Raw genomic sequence first — 22,586 nt, 5'->3', positions numbered from 1 at the left:
GTATAAGATAAAACTTTTCTAAGGATATTGCTCAATGCATGTTGTTCATCGTTCGCGAGAACAATGATGTTCTCCATGAATCTATTTATTCATTAAATATCTAAAATATAGATATTTTAAGAAGTATATCCACACAAATAACCACAATTTATTTCGAAAGATCTGAAATCTTTTAAAGCCTTCTGTGTTAAATAAATATACCGGTATATTTGCGACCGTGTTTGCAAAATAATGCTAGTTTAGCCGACGGCTGTTACGTCATGAGTCATAACATTTTACTATACCAGCCAATCAGGAAATAAAAGTTTAGTCTGACTTCCAATGAAGAGACAGCGTAGTCAGTTAGGCTACCTGTAAGCCTGCTAAATACTACCAAGTAATCCGTGGTATCAACATTTTGAAAATTGTAAACAATATTAAGAAGACAAGTAGTAAAATGATAATAATTTTCATTTTTGTCTTACTTTCTTCTGTATTTTATTTTTTTCTAAGGAAAAAACGATCATATAATTTGGAAAACGAACACTATTTGGTATCTTGACATTCTATTATTTACTTAATTATTTTTTTCGTCAACTAATGGGCGATTCACGTCTATGATTTCCATGAAATAGCTATATTTTAAAGAAATTTTGTTGTAAAATAGATATGCATACCTTGGTATTATTTCTTAGAAATTTAATCCGTTCAAAAAGCATACATTTTTTAAATAAATCGTGAGCCTCTTATATTTTCGTTATACATCCTATAAAACCCTATTTAATTGTACTTTTTCAGACCGATAATAATGAGACCAATTTTTGGCGAAAATTTGCACGGCCATTTACCAATCATTTTGTTCTGTATCTCTATTTTTCAAAACCTTATTTAATTAGGTTTTTTCCATAGTTTGCTTGAAATCTAAGATTTTAGGAATTTACAAAAAAAAAGAGAGAGACAGCACACAGACAGAGAGAGAGAATTGTTTCTTAAAAATGATTATAATTTTTTTAAGTTCTTCTGAATACGTAATTTAAGTAATTTTCGTTTTTATTTTTCAAACTACTAGAGGCATTCAGTTTCTTGCATTTAAATCCTCAAATTGATGATAATTTACTTATTGATTAAGTTCTTGAAACTCTGCCTCTCCCTTCATTTTATGGAAAAATAAGAATAACACTAAAATTTAAAATTAAGTAAAAAAGAAAATATTGTACAATATACATTCAAGTAAAGGCAGAAAGCAACTAGAATTTCTAGCTTCAAGTTCTGTTAGCTGTATGGTGATACAATGATTCTTTACTCTTTTAACAAACATTCTTTGTCCTTTTCCAAATGCTCCTAATAGATTTTATAAAGGACAATTTACAGTTCAAATTAATTTTTTCCCCTCAATCAAATTTCTTTCTTTCTTTTGTTTTCATTTTCTGTTCTTGATTTGCATTTAATTTGATGAAAAAGCACCTAATTATAATTTTAAAATGTCAATTTCTTTTAATTGTATGTGAGGAGAAGGGGGCACACATGGACAGCTCAATTTCGCCAAACTTACTAAACTGTATAAATTAGGAAAAAAAATATATATACTTCCACCGCTATGATCCACTTCCCTAGGAAATTTGAAGCAATTAGCAGTAAAAATTTCTAAGTTATGTCAATCATGCTGTTTTGAAACTTGAAAGTAATTTATACTAGATTTGTTTGAATGCTAATTAATTCTTTCACCCATTCAATTATAAAAACTAATTATTATGTGAAAATGACTAGCTTATTTATTGAACATTATGATTTATTAATCACATTTTTCAAAAATAGAGTTTCTACTAGGCTAGGTTTAGCAAAATTAAAAACTATGGAGCATTTTAACATTGCTCTAGGTATATATGGTCTGTAAATGTGTCCCAAATATTACATATCTATAAATTATTATGAAAAATGGAAGAAAAAGGGTACTTAAAATATTTTTTAATAACTAACAATGACTTTTCTTGACTTGTGTAGTAAAATGTGTAGTTAAGTTTGGAATTAAGTATGGCAGTCAATATGTCTTTAAAAGTGAAAAAGAAAAAGTGTCATTTTCATATCTTATAAAAACCATTTTAAATAAGTACAAGGTGAGTTGTCCTATATTTAAGCTTGAATGATTGCATTTAGCTATGTAGAAGCTTTAAATAAAAAGTTTCTTAACGCTGATTGAAGTAATAAAATAGCTCCTATCAACTGTAGAAAGACAAAGGAAATGCCATTCAAACCTCTCTCTTTCAAGACTAAAGAATAAATTTTTAGTTTGAGTCTTTACAGAAAAAAAATGCAGAAAATATTGATGACTTAAAAAAAGGGGAAAAAAACACTGTTTTGATATTATGCCATGATACAAGTTCATTCTAAGCAGACTTATAAATTTTGATTTGTCTGGAATCTAAAAAATGCTTTCCAGTCCAAAAGTAATTTCTGAAAGTGAGCAAAAAGCAGTTTGCTGTTTAATCAAGTAGTTTTAGGAGAATGAAGAGTATTTCATATTCATGTAAATTTAAGCATTTGTCTTTGTCATTTTAAATTATTAATATTGTTTTATTAATGGCATCCAAATGTGCCCCAAGCATGTCCAAATGGACCAAATGTAGGTGCCATGTGAACGATTTCGCCTAGTTTAAAACCAAAAAAAAAATGTTGTTAATCATATCTCCTCTTTTAGAGCAGGCAACATTTGAAGGGAAACATTTTAAGTTAAAGGTTACAGTTGCTGAAATTTTTTTTTTTGTATGAAATAAAAAACCGTCCAGATGTGCTTCCTCTCCCCTACATTAAATAGTCATATAAAAATTTTACTATGAAGCATGAAAATAATGCTTTATAGTAAAATTTTTATCAGTAGATGGGATTCAATTAGTGTTAAACTACATATTTAATGCCGACCGCCTAGTCTAGTTTTCAAAGAATTCTGACTGCAGATGAGGAGGTCCTGGGTTTGAATCCTGGCTCAGGCATGAATGTACTTTCTCTCTTCTTTCCTTGTCTTTTCTTTGTGGGAATGGTTGCCCACCCTAAAAACAGGTCCTTATGACATGTGTGTTCTGTGGAAGTTGGACTTCAATACCAAACTACAATACAGTTGGAAAAGTGAGCTAGTGCACCCCATATTGTCAGTCTAGTCAAAAACAACAATAACTTTACTACCTTTATACAGATCCTTTAAATCAGTGTGTCCAACTTTTAGTTACCCGAGGGGCAATCAAATTTCAGGAAGGTTACAGCCAGAAACCTTCCAGAAAGAAAATATATGTTATTCAATAATTCAATCAGAGTTTATATTAAAAAATGATTAATATCCTAGTTTAATATCACTTGGTTTTTAGTCAGAAAATCAACACAATGAAATGGTTAGCATTGCTTTTCTAATAGAATTTTATTTGTGTCATTTTGTAAGTTCATGAAAAGACGTTATAAAGGAAATGAAGATTAAAAGGCATCCCTGACATAAATTTTAAGTTTTTAAGTAATTCTATTTGCTTAAGGATTTTTCAAAGAGTAAACAGATTAATCACCTTTTAAAAAATGTTTATTAAATTTTTAAGTGTAAGACCAATAAAAGTGAATGCAAATTGTGGAAAGATTTGAACCATACTGCATTAAATTATGACAACAAAACCAAACACGATTTTATATTACTTTAATATAGTAGGATGATTTTTTCTATCGATAAATTTTATAATTTATTTAATTTAACTTCAAGTTTGGATGAGCCTTTGTTTTTAGATTACTAGAAACGTCTATTGTACACAGGGGTGCCCACCCCCCTAAATATCACAAAGCCACCCCCCCCCAAAAAAAAGAGAAAAATACCTCTCAAAACAACCTAAACATTTCAATAGTGCAGTCTGCACCTTGACCCCCCCCTCCCAGGTGGGCACCCCTGTTATACAGGTCCTTTAAATCAGTGTATGGGCATTCTTAAAACTTTACAAGAAGTTGTTTAGTTTTACTTTATGTTGGTTTTGATGGTTTTTAACCCATAACAGGGGAGGTGAAAAAGTAGGACGTAACAGGACTTGAGGTCTCAGAGACCACTCTATTTACAATTTTTTTTAAAATCGTGTAATTAAGACACATTCCTATAACTTCTTTTAGATATTCTTTGAACCTTTATTAACATGGGGAAAAATATTTTTGAATTTTGAATCGAAATGTACCTTTTCCGAGGAAATTTTGCTTGAGTCTTAAGATTTTTCGAGAAAATCATATGCTGCAGTAAATAACTATCTACTCGTAATATAAATGAATCTATTATTTATTAATGATTTCATTTTAGTTCTTTAATATATATAGAACGTTTTAGTCCCAGAAAATTGGTTATATCACGTTACGGGAAATTTTTGACAGCCGTTTGACTATTAGTATTTTGCGTCGTATTTCGAGGAATAATTCAGCTTTTATTGTCCCTAGAACATTTACAAATACAAATACAAAAGTGACGACCAGCAACAGGCTCTGGGCCCAGCTAGACTGGTCCTAGTCAATTTACAATCCCCAGTGAAGATCAAAGGCCCTCTTAAAACTATCTACTCCCTTGCTCATTACCACCTCTTCCGGTAAACTGTTCCAAGGCTCCACTACCCTGCTATAATAATAATTTTTCCTTATATCCATGTTAGCCTGAGATTTAAATAGCTTAAAACAATGACCCCTTGTCCTGTTTTCAGTGCTAAACTTCAGCCCCGTATCATCTTTCATTTTAATAAATTTAAACAACTGAATCATGTCCCCTCGGTCTCTTCTTTGCTCAAGACTGTACATTTTTAACCTTTTAAGCCTGGAATCATAGTCTAAGTGAGAAAGTTCATTTATTAGCCTTGTAGCTCGCCTTTGAACCCTTTCCAATACATTAATGTCTTTCTTAAGATAAGGAGACCAAAACTGAACAGCATACTCCAAATGAGGTCTTACCAAACTTCTATATAAGGGTAGAAGAACTTCTTTAGATTTGTTTGAAATAGATCTATTGATAAACCCAAGCATCTTATTGGCCTTGTTACTAGCAATGCTGCACTGTTGGCTAAACTTTAAATCCTGACTTATTAAGACCCCCAGATCAGTAACTTTGTGTGCCTGACTAATGACTGAACCTTGCAAATAATAACTTGTACACTTATTTCCATGCCCTAAATGTAGCACTTGACATTTCCCAACATTAACAGCCATACCCCATCAGTGGCGGCGCGAGAGCAAAAGTAGACGTCGGCGGTGCAGTTTGCGAGGCCCTTTTAATCATAAAATATTTGCAGACAAATGATTGAAATCATGGAATTACTTTTCGTACTAACGATTGGCACTTAGAATTCCCAATTCACTTAATTGCTAGGACAAAAATATTTCGTGACTTGTAGCGCAATCGAAAAGTTTTTCTGGTGGTGTGGGGAGGGGGCGGCACATTGAAGGGGAAAAAATAACCTGATAGAAAGCGGGGTCCAGGGGTCCTCCCCCGGAAATTTTTTTAAAATTTAATTTAAAAACGCCATTTTAGGCTTTCTTTCTTGATGTTACGAGAAAAAATTTACAGAGGTCTCGGTGGAAATTTCTGGAAAATGAAGCCTTAAAAACACAATCATAGGCCATATTTATTGACTTTAGGGCCAGAGACTGTCCCAGATCGATTCTTTTGTTTAAAAAAATAGGTCAAAATCCCCTGCAAATTCTCGAAATTGAAGCTTTAAAAACAGAATTTTAGACAAACTTTGAAGATTTTACGGGAAGGAAGGGAGTTCTTCTCTCGAAAAATTTTGAAAATTACGGTCCTAAAAACTTTAGCAATATTTTATATTCAGGAGCCCCTCCACTTAAACTTTTTATTAATGTAGTTTAAAAAACCTAATTGCTAATGATATAAAAGAAAGGCGGTATGGGGACCCTTGTCCGAATATTTTCTGAAATTCAAGCCTTAAAAATGCGATTGTAAGGTAATATTTTGTAATATTAGGCTCGGTAATTTTTGAAATTCAAGCTATACAAAAACATAATTTGAAGCGATTTTCGATGTTGTTTAGTATTTGGGTGTTTTAAGTTGGAAATATCGCGACATTTAAGATCTGGAAACGAAATTTCAGATGCTTCATAATGCTTTCGGTGTGCGTGTGTATAGAGGGGTGTGTAGGAAGGTGGGGGAGGGGTGTGTGTTCGGAGGAGCAGCATTTTGAATAAGTGAAGCACCGTTTATACGTTTCTCTTTTATACATTTCTATCAATTATACTTTTTTGAAATTGGTCCCTGCAAAGTCTAATACACATTAACCTATACCTGTTATACGTTTTTTCGTTTGTACGCTTTTTTCATGCAGTCCCTTTAAAAACGTATAAACGGTGCTTCACTGATTTTCTTATTTTTAGACGAACTTAATAAACAAGAGAAAAAGAAAAGAAATAGGATGGGGGTGGGGAGAATAGAGTTAGCTGATCAATAAGCTGAACTGAAGTTACTGAATATTTTAAATTCAGGCCCCGACAGAATTGGGCCCCGCGTTTGCTAAGGCTGTCTTTGTGCAGTCTCCGCTGCACACACTGTTTTGGCTACTTTTGCGTCTGTTGCATTTAATAAGAGCTTCAATTGAAAACATGGCAATTTCTTAAAACTTTTGAGAATTTACTTCTGAGAATTTTGCGAGGCCCTCCCTGCCGCGAGGCCGTCGGCAGTTGCCGACGCCTATCGCCGCCACTGTACCCCATTTATCAGCCCACTCCGTAATATGATCTAGTTCCTCTTGAAGCTGTTTTGCTTGTTCTTCATTATCTATAGTCCCCATAACTTTGACATCATCAGCAAAACAATTCATGTTCCCAGAAATATTTTTGTGAATATCGTTCATAAAAACAATGAACAAAACAGGCCCTAACACTGATCCTTGAGGAACCCCGCTTAAAACCTCACTCCAATTAGAATAATTTCCCCTTACAACTAAACTTTGTTTCCTTCCGGTCAGCCAGTTTTTTACCCAAATGAAAGTTTTCCCTCCTATTCCTATATCAGCTAATTTGCTAAGTAGAGCAACATGCGGTACCTTATCGAAAGCTTTTTAAAAATCAATGTAAACAACATCTACAGGCTTCTTATTGTCCAAAGCCATGGTAACTTTGTCATAGAAATGTAATAAATTAGTTGCACAGGATTTGCCTTTCCTGAAACCGTACTGAAAACTAGTCAATAGATTATTAGTCTCTAGAAAATTTACTATCTTAATTTTTATCAATGTTTCAAAAATTTTGCAAACCACCGAAGTTAGACTCACAGGTCTATAATTTCTCGCACTCCCTTTAGACCCTTTCTTGAAGAGCGGTGTAATGTTAGCCAGCTTCCAGTCCTCTGGCACTGTCCCCGAGTTATAAGAAGCATTGAAAATATTTACGATTACATCTGCTAATTCCTCCGCACATTCAACTAAAATTTTGGATAAATATTATCAGGTCCCGGAGCCTTAGTCTCTTTACTTTTTTTCAAATGAAGTAAAACGTCATCCCTGGAAAATACAAAGTCCTCAAGCTGTACTATAGCTTGTGTCTTGTTGGTGTCAACTGTTGAGATACAGTTATCGTTAAAAACACTCGAAAAAAAGTTATTAAGAACATTAGCAATATCACTATCGTCCTGAATTAAAATTCCGTGCTCATCAACGAGTGGCCCAATATGACTATTTCGAACTTTCCCCGAATTAGCGTATGCAAAAAACCTCTTGGGATTCCTGTTTATGTTATCTGCCAGTCTTTGCTCCAACTCTCTTTTCTGAACCCGTACCAAATACTTAAATTTATGCCTTGCCTTACAATATTGGAGCCTATCTGCACTGTGACCAGTTTCTCTAAACCTATGAAAAGCAGCTTGCTTGTAATTTAGAGCGTCTTTAGTTTCCCTGGAGAACTACATTGGCCAAATTTTAGTATTGACACCTTTCTCCTAAAAGAAACATGATCCCCAACCGTATTTGCTAGCTTTTCCTTAAACTCTGCCCACTGAAGATTCACATCGCTATTGTCCAATCCAGAAGAAAAAACTGCTTTCAAACTCTGCCTAAGTGCCACAAAATCAGTATTTCTGAAATTGGGAACAAACCTAAAATTCTCTACTTTGTGCGTATCAAATTTAATCCCAAACCTGATACTGTTGTGGTCACTGTCTCCAATGTGTTCCACTACACATAACCCCTGAACAGAACCTTCCATATCACAGAAAACTAGATCCAAAATCACGTCCTGTCGAGTACCCTGAGTTACAATTTGATCTAAAAAACAGTCACCAATTACTTTCAAAAATTCCTCTTCTCTGCTATTACTATGGTAAAAATTATTCCAATCAATTCCTGGAAAATTAAAATCTCCCATTATAATGACTGACCCCTTGCTTGAAATGTCACTAATAATACTAAACATCTGTTCATCTTGACCCTGGCTTAAGTTGGGTGGCCTATAAATGTTCCCTAAACGTAGTTTATTTCCCTTATTGCTCATCAACTCTAGCCAAATCATATCAATCTCCTTAGGTTTATCATTAATTACCAATTCATTGCAAGTTAAAGTGTCTCTGACATAAAATAAAACCCCACCACCTCTTTTACCTACTCTATCTTGTCTAAACAAATTATACCCAGCAATAGATAATAAATCATCATCACTTTCGGTAGCCCATGTTTCGGTAACTCCAATAATATCCAACCTCTCATCTATAATTATGCTTTTCAATTCTTCCATCTTGTTCCTAATACTAAGAGCATTTGTATAAAAAACCTTAAGTAAGCCCATCTTACTTTTATTTAATGCTGCACGATTATTTGAATCCCAACTGTTAAAATCTTTTCTCTTATTAGCCACCCTATTTCCAATTCTACTAAAATCCAAATAGTTAATACCCTTTCGAATTCTGCTCATTAAACCATGCCCCCATTCCAACTTAGTTTTTTGATTCTGAAGCCTTTAAAACCAAACCACTAACCATTTTGACCCCTGTAGAGCTCAGATGCAGGCCATCCCTAGCAATCCAATCGTGTTTACATTTACTCCACACATCAATAAACCTGATACTACGCTTAACGCAAATTTCCTTGAGTACCAGGTTCATACACCTAGCCCGTTGGTTTAACCAACTCCTATGCACTCCATACCTGGGACGCAAACCAACCACTTGGACATTTGCTGAACAGTTGGTTGTTCATCATTGCGTAAAGTTTGTGAACATTTCAAACAACTCTCAACTTCATCTAGAATATTTTGCATCTCTTCCGCACAACACAGATAAGATAAATGAACCTATATCTGCGGTTCTAAGGTTAAGAGAAGTGTCTTCTACTGCCAAAATTGTAACACTGGAGGGGAGGTGGGGTCTCACAGACCGTTTCTAAAGAATGCAATGAAATTTAAACCAGATGCACTTGCCTAAAAATACTGATAAGCACGAAGGCTGTTCAAGGTCACAAAATAAAAAGCTATTGGGAAAAACCATTCAATCGGACTGAAAATGAATAGGGGTGACTAGATGAACTTACGAGCGGTTTGTGTGTGTGTGTGTGTGAGGCCGCACCTCCACTGTTAAGGGTTAAGTAAGTATAAATGCTGAAAGTTATCAATAATTTTTCTAGTTACATATTTGCAATTTATGTCAAGATTGACTTTTATGTTCCAGAGTAAAAAAACATATCCTTGTTTGAATGCTATTCGGAATGCAAATTAACTGTTTTTTTTTTTATTTTACAATTTCAGATTACTGGAGGGTCTAGTGGAATAGGACTTGCTTTAGCAACTGTAGCTGTGTGGTTAGGATGCAGTGTCACTATAGTTGCAAGGTCAAAGGTATTTTTCTCAGAAGCAGATACTGTCTGCTCATATTTGCAATGAACTTGGCAAGCTGCCAATTATGATAATTCTATCTGCATGAAGGAGAAAAGGAAAAAATTGGTGCATTTATTTGGTTCATTTTAATAGGACTCAGCTTAATTTAGACATTTATGCACATCTGAAAAAGTCTAACTGCTGTTCTTGAAAACTAATACAGTAGAGTCTCGAAAATCCGAGGTAATTGGGGCTCACGTTACCTCGGAGTACTGAAAACTTTGATTATACGGAAAATTCTTCCAGATATAATGTATGATATAGCACAAGGTGTGCACTTTTTTAAAATTACAAACAGATATTCCAAAAAGGATTTTAAAACATTCTTTGTGGCAAAACAATATCAATTTTGCACATATCCAATTATTATCTCCAAGCTCTTAATCCATATTCTGGGTCGATGAATTATTCGGGCCACTTAGGGAGTGTTATAGAAATCACTCTCTCAATGCCGTTTTATTATGTACAGTATGTAGTTAATAAGTTTTTTAGTATCAAAGATTTCTATTTTAAGATTTTATGGAAAAATCATATTTTTAACCACTAAAAACTTAAACTTCAAATGTAAATGTAACACCTTGGATTAAGCGGAACCTCGAACTTTCGTGACTCGGATTTTCGAGATTCTACTGTAAATGCATTCATTTCAGCGTGTAAACCAGATGTTTGTCTTTCCATCTCCTATAGTCAGACAATGTGATAGATTTCTCGTTTTGGCGCCCCCCCCCATCAGTGTTAAGACCTTAACCTGTCCATTGCAAAGTTGTGTAAGATTGGCATTTTTCTCCCGCTGATAGCACCAATCATTGTCCACTGATATTGCAATATGTTTAAAAGATTGTTTGATGAAATCAATAATAAGTAGATGTTTAAGGATTCTTTGGTCTTTTGTTGAATTGATTTTGATATCTGCTTTGTTGAATGTTGATTAGGTCAGTGGTGCCCAACCTACATCTCGCAGGCCTCATCCGGCTTGCAAAGCTGATCCATGTGGTCCATTGTTTTGTTCAATGTTACAAATTGAAAAGCACAATTGGTGGCAATTGTTGTGTCAACAATTGTTTTTCTCAAAATCCAAAGTTATTTCATGAATGGCTACTTTTGAGACCACAAAATGACATTTGTGATCGCAGTATTTTAAGATCATGTGTTTGAAATTTTTTTAAAAATGTATAAGAAACCCCTTAAAAAATTTCCTTTTTTTTCTCTCATTCTACACTAAATTTTTATTAAATTATAAATTTAAAATTACATATTATTAAATTACAATTTATTGTTCTAGTCTTTTAAATTAGAAAAAAGTTGAAAGTAAATGTAAAAAATGAAAAATTTTATTTAAAAAAATTATACTTTTAGCTTTTTTTTGCAGGTAAAGCTGGAAAAAGCCAAAGAATCATTGCTTTCAGAATTAAAGAATACTAAACAAGTATGCATTTGATAAGATATATATTTTTATCCAATTGTATGAAAAATCTTTCTGCAAATCAGATTATGTTACATACTTATGCTGGCTAAAATTTATATTCTGTAATTTACCAATTTCATTTTTGTTTAATTTAGCTCCCATTTGGTTTTTAAATAAAAATATTTTAATTTACTTTTGAGATATTTAGTTAAACAATTAGACATTGGAAAATTTCATATAAATTGTAATGATGGATTGTAATTGGGTATTTTGAATAAAATTCTGAAAAGTTGGTGAGGTTAATGAATTTTTTCATGTTGGTTCAAGTTTTGCTATAAACTGTTTAAGTATCAAATCTGACATAATTTGAAGGGTTTTTTTTTTCTTCTGAGAACATGCATGACAAAATTTTAAGTGTGATACTCAGTTTTAGATAGTTTTTATTATATTTTTTTATATATATTTTAAGTTAAAATATTAAATAATTTGGGAACATTATTGACAAAATTCATATGACCAATCAAATCTAACCATAAATTTTCTTCTAACTTTGTCTGTCTCCATAAGTATTTACCAGTAAGTTCATACCATATCTTACAAAGTGATAAAGAAGTGAAAAATTTAAGGTTTACAAGGACGATGAGTATCTGGTCAGAAAGAAACGTCCCACTAACACCCACTAATTTTCAATTTTGTTCGGTACTGTTTTCCTATTAATGCATTTATTTAGGCATTTTTCACAATTTTTAATTATGCACTTTTGACTTTTGAGATCTATTTTGTAATGAGATTCTTGATGACAACTTTAAAGGGTTGGTCATTATAATTGATTAATGCAATTATTTGTTTTTTTTTTCTTCACAGTTTTTTTATTATGTACTGTTGGTTTTTGGGAACTATTATGCAAATATAAATATGACGACCAGCAACAGGCAAATGGCCCAGCTATGCTGGTCCATTAGCCAGCCATGCTAGGCCCAGCTATGCGGGTCCTAGTCAGTTTATAAGCCCCCAATGAAGACCAATGGGCCTCTTAAAGCTATCCACCCCCTTGCTCATTACCACCTCTTCCGGTAAGCTGTTCTCAGTGCCCACGACCCTACTAAAGAAGAAATTTTTCCTATTTTCCAGGTTAGCCTGAGATTTGAATAGCTTAAAACCAATCTCCCCTTGTCTTGCTTTCCGTGAGAAAATTTAATCCGTTAACATCTTTCACTTCGATAAATTTAAACAACTGAATCATGTCCCCTCTGGCTCTCCTTTGCTCCAGGCTGTACATATTAAGTCTGTTATCATCGTCTAAGTCTAAATCTGAAAGTCCTCTTCCTAGTCTAGTAACCCTTCTTTGAACCCTTTCCAATACAGAAATATCTTTCCTGAGATAAGGAGACCAAAACTTAACAGCATACTCCAAATGAGGTCTTACTAAACTTCTATATAATGGCAGATTATGCAATTAGAGTTTCTTAATGTCAAGTTTAACACAAAGTACAGGCACCTCCTCATGGTAAATTCTGGGTTTTTGGTGCAATGAAATGTAACTGTTGTACCAGCAAAGAGCTTTGCAGTGCACAGTTGGAGTATAAAAGAAAAAGTATGGATAAGTTCAAAGAAAGCTAAGAAAGTCGAGTTTTGACTGATTTCATGAGAATTTACTGTTTATGCAGGGGTGACCATCCTCCCAAGAGCAATGACCCCCCCCCTATAGAAAAATATGCCTAAAAAGATCCCCCATCCCCTAAAAATTTCAATTCTGCAGTTTGTGCCATTGCCTTCCTAGGTGGGCACCACTGATTTATGATTGAACTAATAGCTGGGGAAAAATTAAAGATGTATGAAAAGAGTGTTAAAGGGAAACAATTTAGTGATATTTCAATACAAACATTTTAATATTTATTTTCATATTTTTTTTTTTAAAACTTGACCATTTTTTATCCTTTTTTCTCAAATTTTTAAGCTAATGTGAGATTTAAAGACATAAATATTTATTTTAAAAACTTTTTCCTATATTTAGGATGTCAAGATACAACTTTTTTTTGCCATTGTAATTTGCTCACCCAAAATATCAATTTTTCGGCCCACTATAGTAGGTACTTATAAATACATTACCCTGAAATGTAAAACAAAGAAATGCTATTATTTTTAACCCGTAACAGGGGAGGTGAAAAAGTAGGACGTAACAGGGGATGTGAGGTCTCAAAAACTGCTCTATTTAAAAAATTCTTTAAAATCGTGTAATCAAGATACATTTCTGTAATTTTCCTCAGATGTTCTTTGAACTTTTATTAGCACCGGGAAAAATATTTTTGAACTTTGAATCGAAATATATTTTTTCCGAGGAAATTTCGCTAGAGTCTTAAGATTTTTCGAGAAAATCATATGCTACAGTAAATAACTCACTATTCGTAATAAAAATGAATCTACTATTTATTAAAGATTTCATTTAGTTGCTTAATATGTACAGAACATTTTAGTACCAGAAAACTGATTATATCAAGTTATGGGAAAATTCTGAAAGCTCTGTAACTATTAGTATTTCGCGTCGTATTTCGAGAAAATAATTCAGCCTTGATTGTACCTAGAACATCATTGCTTAAGGTTTGTGAACATTTCAAACAATTCTCATCCTCATCTGGAATATTTTGCATCTCTTCCGCATAACGTGAGTAAGATAAACGTACCTATATCCTCGGCTCTAACGTTAAGAGCCTAATTTCTACTACTGCCAAAAATAGTAACACTGAAGGAGAGGTGCGGTCTCACAGACCGCTTCTAAAGCATGCAATTAAATTTAAACCAAATGCACTCGCCTAAAGATACTGATAAGCAAGGGGGTGTTCAAGGTCACAAAACAAAAAGCTATTGGGAAAAACCATTCAGTCAGACTGAAAATAAAATAAGGGTGATCGGATGAACTTTTGAGTGATATGTGAGACCACACCTGTTAAGGGTTAAATTATGGATGTTAGTAATTTCTTACAGTTTTTCTGTATTTTATTGTCTTCTTATTTTTTATTTCCTTAAAAATTTCCTACAAATAAAGCTTTTTTTGCTTAATGTTTTCCAGAAAGTACTGACATTTTCAGTTGATGTTTCCAATAAAGATAATGATTTGGTATCAATAGTAAAGGAGGTAAGAACACATTTCAATTTTTTTTTTTTTTTTTTTGCAAAAGATTTAAAAACCTGAACTTGAACTGAGTTTTTGCACCATAAGAAGATAAATGGACACACAAAACTTTTGTACCTTGCAAATCCCTGCTCCAGCTCTGAAAAAAAAAAAAAAAAGGTAGAAAATTCCCCGTTTACCATGCAAAAAGAGGTTGTCCATTGTACCTGAGAAAGCAGTTTTTACCCAGCGTCTTTAGTGTCTATACCTAGCAAGTAGACAAACTTGTTTTGGGTATTGCAGTTTGGGTAAAAACTATGCATTTACTCCAGAAAGAAGGAGGAAGAAAATTCCTCATTTACTCAGTAAAGAACCAGAATGCAGTTAAAAGCAGGTTATTTGTGGGGTCAAAGTGTCCATGTAAACGAGGCTATAGGGTGTTCATGGAGGGTTTTGACAAATTAAAAGGATCCTTTCATTTATCATGTCTGTCACTTTGTGAGTTATGAGTTTGTTTTATATTTGAAAACTAAGTATTTCAAGATCATTCAGAAATAAATATTCCACTCTGTAAAAAATAATACTGAACTATAACCCTATAATAGTTTTGCTTTCAGTGAAAATTTTCTCATTAATAGATGTACTTTTATTTAAAAACTCTTAATTAAGGAGAAAATGTAAAGTATTGTTTTGAATTAAAACTAGGGAACGGTGTTATTTTTTTTAGTTTGGAATTTTTCTTTATGAAATGCAGTGCATCTTAAAAATTACAGGATTATTTGCTTGAATCATTTAATTTCTTTGGCAAAGGCATGAATGTTTTTGAAGCAGTTACTAAAGTTGAAGGATTTTCAATCTCATTATTGTGAAACCTTTTTTTTTTAAAATTGAACAAAATAATTGTCATTTTCCGATTTTGTATCAAAAGTTTAATTTTTTTTTACTAGAAGCCAAAATATATTTTTTTAATCATAACCCTAGCCTAATGTACATTAGGGTGTCCCGTCCATATATGAGGGGAAAAAAAATTTGAGCTACACTATCACAAGAGGTGTCAAAATTTGCAAAATTTTCCACAGATCACGAAAAAGGTAAAAAAAATGGAATTGCGTGCCATCTTGAGGGCTCTACCGCTCTTTGAAGTTTTGCATATTTTACATTTTTGACAGACCTAAACGATATGATTTAAAAAATACAAAAATAAAGTTTAAAAAGCATGTTATTTAAGAAACTAATGAAACAAAGCACAAGAAAACAAAATAAACAAACTACAGTTTATAAATAATTAAAAAAGTTTAGAATTTAAACTTATTTTTGTGTCCAAAATTTGGCATTTCTGCGCGAGATTGCAACCTGGTTCTAACGAAGCCATCTCTAGAAGTAGCGTTAGTAACACTTTGTGAAGCCTGTGTTATTAGTTTAACACATCTTTCCACAGATTGTGAGTGGCAAGGAAAGTCAACGATTTCCAAACTATTATCTTTTGCCATAATTTGAAGGTTCTCGTTAGAAATATGTCGAAGAACCGTGGTGCTGTAACCTGACACTCTTGCCAGACAATTATTTCCGTATAATCTTTAGCAGAGAAGTTAATTTTTGATGTTTTAAATAGTTTGCGTTTAGTGCTACTTTCAGCCTCTCTAGCTTTTTTTATTCTTCGTAATGCTAACTCCCAAATGTGCTCCCTATCAAAAAAAAAAACATACTGACCAGGTTTTCTGGGTGCGCAAAAAAGCATTTCTTTCGATAACAGAATACACAACAGATTTCAAGTTTTCGGGTAAAAATCGAGAGTACACAATCATTTGAAAAAGATGTTTGGCTGCTTCCTTAAAAGATGACTTTGCGTGATTAAGAACCAAACTGGAGCGTACACTTTAACCACGTAGTTAACAAGTAATCGCAAATTTTCTGTTGGATTAAGAGTACTTACATAAAGTCTGAATATACGATTAGCAGAAGTAAGCCATCTCGAGTGTGCCATTTTTCCAGGTTGGCGATTTGCCAGCTCAGGACTACAGAAACCAGTTGATACAGCTTGACAAATCTCATAAAGATACTTTTGATCCGTGCTTAGTTCATCAACCACATTTTTTCGGAAAATTAGGCAAATTACCATCCACCGCGCAAAAAGACAATGTCATTTTATTTTTACAACCAGCTAACTGTTTTCCAATAGGTCCGGAATATTCTTTAGGACCCAAAGTGCAACCATCTAAGCTCAAGAATAAATGACGAAGGGGAAATTCGTTGGCATGAAGCATACACACACACCATTGCAATGGTCTTTCCAGATACTCCTCTAAATATTGAATCACGCCACCCTTCCAACCGGTGTTTATTGCAGTTCCGTCACATCCAACGCAAATCACGTCTTCTAAATTCAAGCATTGACCTTCTAATAGAGCTGTAATCGAAGTTAGAATTGCCTTTACAGTGCCACGACTTGGCGTTGTGTTGGTCCCAAATAAATTGATCCGGGTTCTGCTAAAATTGAGATGTGCTCTTCTAAAATTTCTTTGCGATGGTAACGACTTCCTATTTTCTCATTTATCAGAGTCTTTTCTTTACGTCCATCAAAGTAAATGCTTTTTATAACAATACTTCCAATATCTTTGGAAGCTTCTTTCCGAGCTTTAGCTACGGCTCTGTGGATTTTGTTTTTATCTACAACTAGAGTTAAATCTTCTTTTGAAACCAAACCGACATCAGCTAAAACTGCAGAAGCAACAGCAGCAGCAGATCGCGTCGACAAACCGTATCTATCACAGACCTTAGCAACTGTTGGCAAGATCAGTGTATTCCTATTTGTCGTTGAAGTTGATGGTGTCCATGTAGAGGCCGTATTCGTCTCTGTTAATGGAATACGTTTCTGGAGAAAATTCACGCATCGAATCGTCATCAAAATTTGCTGAGACAGAATCATTATTTTCAGTAGAAGACTTTTTTGCTGCCCTTTCAAGTTTTCTCTGCTGTTGTTTCATTAATCCAGCTGTTTCTTTCTTAACGACACCTATCACCATTTTCCTGTCATTTCTTTGATCCAACAAGAAACTTCTCTCGTTGATGGGAACTTTTTTAGGTTTTAAACACGAACAAGACTCAAATACAGAGCACTTACAAGCCGCAACGTCGAAGAGCTTCTCAGATGACTCTAAAAAGCACTTCATTTAATTTTCAAAACTATCACTTCGTTTGCTTCTGGGGTATCGTTTCAAATTGACGTACTTTTCGAAATAGAATTTTAATAATTGAATTACTCGTTCCTTAGTTACGCTTAGAATTGAAGCTTTTGTCCAAATACTGTTGATTTTTTCAGAAACCATTGTATATATATCTGAACTGGAAGGGTCCTTTCCATTATGCATACATTTCTGTTCGCTCCTGACAAATAAAATAAATTTTATGACGTCTTTTACAGTAGGTAGCTGCCGATCATCAAGTTCCTTGTAGGGTCTCAGTATAGCACAAGTAGTCTCACTACGTCTCGAACTCATTACTTAAAACTAACAGAATCGGCATATAACACTAACAATTGCAACTGTACTTTTATGACATTAAAATTACTTTGGCTACGAAGAAAACACCCGTGAGTCAAGCCAAGAAAGCCCTCGAAACAAGTAAAAGGAATTAGCAAGTTGAAACCAAACAAAGTCGAAGTCGTCAGTAACATATTGTTGCATGCAAATCGAGACGTGGCGCCAAGCTTCGTGGACGATTCTACTGCGGAAATGGGGGTTATTCCCATATAGGCATTTACAGTAGTAATCACCATATGTTTTTTTTTTTTTTTCTGTTCGTGTTGATATTACGAATCACGATCTTTTTATTTCAGCTGTCGAGCTTTTATTTCACAGTAAATTTATAACTTTATTCACAGTACTTCTTTTACAATTGCCATAAAAATGACAATTTTTCAAAACTTTGACAATCGGTAGAGCCCTGAAGATATATTTTATTCTATTTTTTAAATTATTTTTGTAATTTACGATCGATTTCGCAAATTTTGAGAGGTCTTGCATTAAGAAAAACAAAAAAAAAGTTTTCGGGACACCCTAATGTACATGCTTGAAAACAATTACATGAGCTACAGTATAATGTGTTGTTAGGTCTGTAAAGTATTCTGGTTAAATTCATTGCTTCTGATGATCAGTTTTGTGATTTTTTAAGCTTTGTTTCCTTTTATAAATTTCTTTCACCTATTTAAAAAAAAATATTTTAGGCAGAGAAATGCAGTGGTCCTATTACTGTGCTTGTCAACTGCGCTGGAACATCAGTTTGTCATCCCTTCTTAGACACTCCTAAGGAACAGTTCTCTGTAAGTCAATCAAATGCTCTGATGAGAATAAAAATTATCTAAAACTAATTTTTCAATTGTGAACCTATCCTTTTCTTTCTTTTTTGTAGAAAATGCTTGATGTTAATTTTCTTGGAAGTGTACACATGACTCAAGCCGTTTTGCCTCTTATGAAAGAAAGGAAATCTGGTTCTGTTGTATTTGTATCTTCAATTGCTGGATTGATGGGCTTATATGGATATTCTGCTTACTCTGCATCCAAGTTTGCTCTTCTAGGGTTGGCAGAATCTTTACAAATGGAGGTAATTTTATATTAATTTAATTTGCTGAGTTATTCAAAAACCTTATTAGTTCAACAATATTTGATTTGTTCTACTGGGGGAAAAATATATATATATTTTTTTTTAATTAGAAACATGCAAATCCTTTAACAAATCACATTTACCTGTGCTAAAAGAATGGGAAATGTTCCAATATAGAAACTTGTTCATTTCTCTTTCTCTGTTTTTAATCTTATCTTTTGGCTACACAAAAATCAAATTCTTCAGAGCGGAAGTACCGATTTAACAAATTAAGGATCACCTGCACTACCTGACTTTTTTTAGGAATAAATCTGACTCTGTTGCTCTCTCCCTTAGGTTAATGCACCGTCCTTGTGGAAAAACCAAAGCTGCACTCTTTTTTTTTATTATTATTTAAATATATGCTGCTCTTCCTGTTTGTTTTCTTGTTCTTTTATTAGTCAGGAGAATCGGTTGCCCCCTTTCTTGAGATAAAATGATATAAATTTCTGGCAGAACTTTGATCCTGAACAAAGTCACAGATTGATTCACAGGTATTGATGGGTATTATTGGTCATTTTGGGCTAGAATAAGACACAACACTTTAATTTTTATTGTATTGAATTTTAAATTATATGAAATCTAACAAGTTTACGCAAGGAATGACTTCAAAAAAATTAATGTGAGTTAGAAAACTATACCATTGCCAAATTTTTTATTAAGTTTTAATTGTTAAAAGAATCAATTTTGAAATTTGAATAATTTTGAATTTCATCTCAGTATACATCAATGATTTTTAGCCTTTTATCTTAATGGTTTATGTTTATTACGAAACTATACTGATTTAATACATTGAATATATAAACTCGAATACTTCTAAAGAAGCAACACCTCTATTTAAGGGACAAAATTTCTGGTACCCTCGGTGCCCCTTATCTAGAGGTTCTACTGTATAATGTTAAAATTTCACTGCTTGGTTGGAGTTTGCACAAATGAATCTTTCAAAAACCAGTTATTGTTTTATACACTTTGCTTACATATAATTGTTTTCATTATAGATGAAGCCTTTTAATATTAGCATAACAGTATCATTTCCTCCTGATACAGATACTCCTGGATTTGAAGAAGAAATGAAAAACAAGGTTTGGCTTTTATTGTTTCATTTTGTCCAAAATTTCCAAGTTTTTATTTTTTAGAATTCGGAAATATTTATATCAGGCTTAATTTATTATACATATCATACAGTAAAAAAAAAATGTATGATATTTTTATTCAATGGTAAAATGGAACATTATAATTAATTTCTTCAGAACAATGTATTAGAATAGAGTGAAAAATCAAAATTTATATGACTGGCAAAATAAATTAAAGTTGTCATCAGTAGTAGCAGATGAACTCACAGAAAATTGTACCAATCAGTTAATATCTTATCCCATCGAAAGGAGGTTAAATTTTCGAAAAATTGTTAAAATCGATTTTTATGACAAGTTAAGCAGCTATTCAAACATAAAAAATCATTTTCTGAGAAAACACAACTTCTGGAGCAGCATGTAAAAGTAATGTCCCAAAAATTTTTTCTTCTGAAGAGATCATATTTTTTATCATCTCAAGTTAGAAGGGAAAAAAAGAAATCAAAATTAGAATGCAAAAAAAAAAAAAAAACACTCTATCAACATATTGGTTTAACCTGCAAGACCTCTATTTTTGCAGCTGTTAGTCACAGATGCATACTTCCAGTTGCAAAAATGTTCAAAATCAGATGCAGAGTTGACATATTAAAAGTTTGAAGCAGAAGAAGAAAAAAAAGAAAGAAATTTAATCTTTCCAGGCCCTTTACATAACATTTAGGGCAATATAAGCTCCATTAAAAAGTAGTAACAACACAAAAAATGAAACATTTGAGACAAAAATTCAAGGAGATATTCGAGTTCAAAATTAGTAGTTACTGCTCAAAAAATGAGATTGGAACATAGCGTTCTTTCTGAGAAATGACATGTTGTCAAAATAAAAATAAAAAGAAAAGAAACTAAAATATTTATCTTTTTCATTGCTATTGAAAAATAAATGCAAATGTTATTATATGTGTGAAAACACACTACAAGGTTCCTACAATTTGAAAAAACACTTGACTTACGCATCTGCTTTTTTACTGGGCATGATTTATTGCGTAGGCAGTCTCTCCAAGGCTATCTGCTCCCTGTGTGACAATAAAAATCAACCAATAGATAAATACCACCTCTTACCACTGGAGCTATCCATGGAGATTCAGAGTTATCAAGGTGTTTTTTTAGTTAAAGGTTTAATGGGGGCGATAATCTTCAGTTATTGAACTTTTTCAATGTTCTTTTTGTCCTTACTACTTTTTTATGTTAAGCATATTGTTTCTTTTAATTGTTTTTCTCTTTTTCTTTTCCCTAGCCATAGGGAAAAAAAGTTAATACGAGTTCTTTTTTTCTTAATATTTAAATGTAAGAAGCACAAAGAATTTTTATTGAATTTACATCAAAATACTAAACTAACAAGCAGAATTTTGTAAACTAATTCAGTTTTTTAGTATGGTGTTTTATGAAACATTTTTCAATTTCAGCCTCTGGAAACGCAACTTATATCTGAATCTGGTGGATTATTTTCTGCTGAGGAAGTTGCTTCTAACTTGTTGAATGATATTTTGGTAATTTTTAAAACATAATATTCTTTTAAAATTAAAATATGTGTTAAAATGTGGTCCACCCAAAATAACAACATCTGCATTTAATTAAATGAATTAAATTAAGGAAGCAAATTTTTAATGTTATGCAAATAAAGATTGATGAATAAAATGAAACTTTTCAAACTTCATTCATATATATATATATATATATTTCTGTTATCATTTAATTATCTTTCCCTCAAAACAAAAGAAAAAAAATATTTTTTTTCAACTTTGTAATTGTTAATTTTTTCCTTGAATAGGACAAGAAATTCATGTCTACTGTGGGTTTTGTGAGCAAATTTATTTGTACATTGTGCAGCGCGATGTGTCCCATAAACTCATTTTTCGACTTGGCTTTGCAGGTATGTTCATTTAAAGACCTTAAAAAAATATTTGTTATGAAAACAATATTTATTTGCTAAAAAACTGATAAGTAATTAAAATGAATAAATGTTATTATTCTATTTGAAAAGAAATAGAAAAACATTTCTCGGAGCTAGTGACTTAAAATAAGCGACTAAAATCTTTGTTTGGATGTATTATATAGGGTGTGGCAGTATAATTTGTTTATTTGAAGTTGCCGTTAGAAAGCGAGAAATGGCCTTAAGAAGGCACAGTTGATCTTATGTGAACGGGTAGTTTACTCATTACAATTCATTACCGAGAATGCATTGGACAAATGAGGCTTACTTTTCAAATGGTGGCTTGATAACAGCGACCCTTCTGCATACACTTCAAGATTGCTCCCTGAGCTCATGTTCCTGGTAGGCAATCAATTGTAAAGTGGGTTGACACATTCCGGAGTACTGGGACAACATTAGCCGAGAAATTGCAAACATACCCATTGCTATGTACAGGGGTAAATCAAAAAGTCTTCGTGCCTATTTTTTTTAAGCCAAAATATGGCTGTGAACATTCCCAGCAGTGACAGTTCCTTGAACCGTATCTGCCTTTTGCTC

At 32.9% G+C, this 22,586-nt stretch overlaps 1 protein-coding gene across 1 annotated transcript in view; it reads left to right on the top strand.

The window, feature by feature from the left end:
• Positions 1-396: 396 nt before the first annotated feature.
• Positions 397-22,586, top strand: part of LOC129225713 (3-ketodihydrosphingosine reductase-like) — a 26,389-nt gene continuing 4,199 nt past the window's right edge. The window contains exons 1-9 of the mRNA XM_054860201.1: positions 397-532; positions 9,715-9,804; positions 11,213-11,269; positions 14,316-14,381; positions 18,580-18,675; positions 18,765-18,956; positions 19,994-20,077; positions 21,523-21,606; positions 21,888-21,989. Of these exons, the coding sequence (XP_054716176.1) occupies positions 437-532; positions 9,715-9,804; positions 11,213-11,269; positions 14,316-14,381; positions 18,580-18,675; positions 18,765-18,956; positions 19,994-20,077; positions 21,523-21,606; positions 21,888-21,989 (867 nt within the window). The 5' untranslated portion in view covers positions 397-436. The remainder of the gene's footprint in view (positions 533-9,714; positions 9,805-11,212; positions 11,270-14,315; positions 14,382-18,579; positions 18,676-18,764; positions 18,957-19,993; positions 20,078-21,522; positions 21,607-21,887; positions 21,990-22,586) is intronic.

The sequence above is a fragment of the Uloborus diversus genome, chromosome 7 (genome assembly GCF_026930045.1).
Source record: "Uloborus diversus isolate 005 chromosome 7, Udiv.v.3.1, whole genome shotgun sequence".
NCBI lineage: Eukaryota > Metazoa > Arthropoda > Arachnida > Araneae > Uloboridae > Uloborus > Uloborus diversus.
Note: the sequence above shows the minus strand (reverse complement) of the source record. Positions and strands in the feature narration are given on the sequence as shown.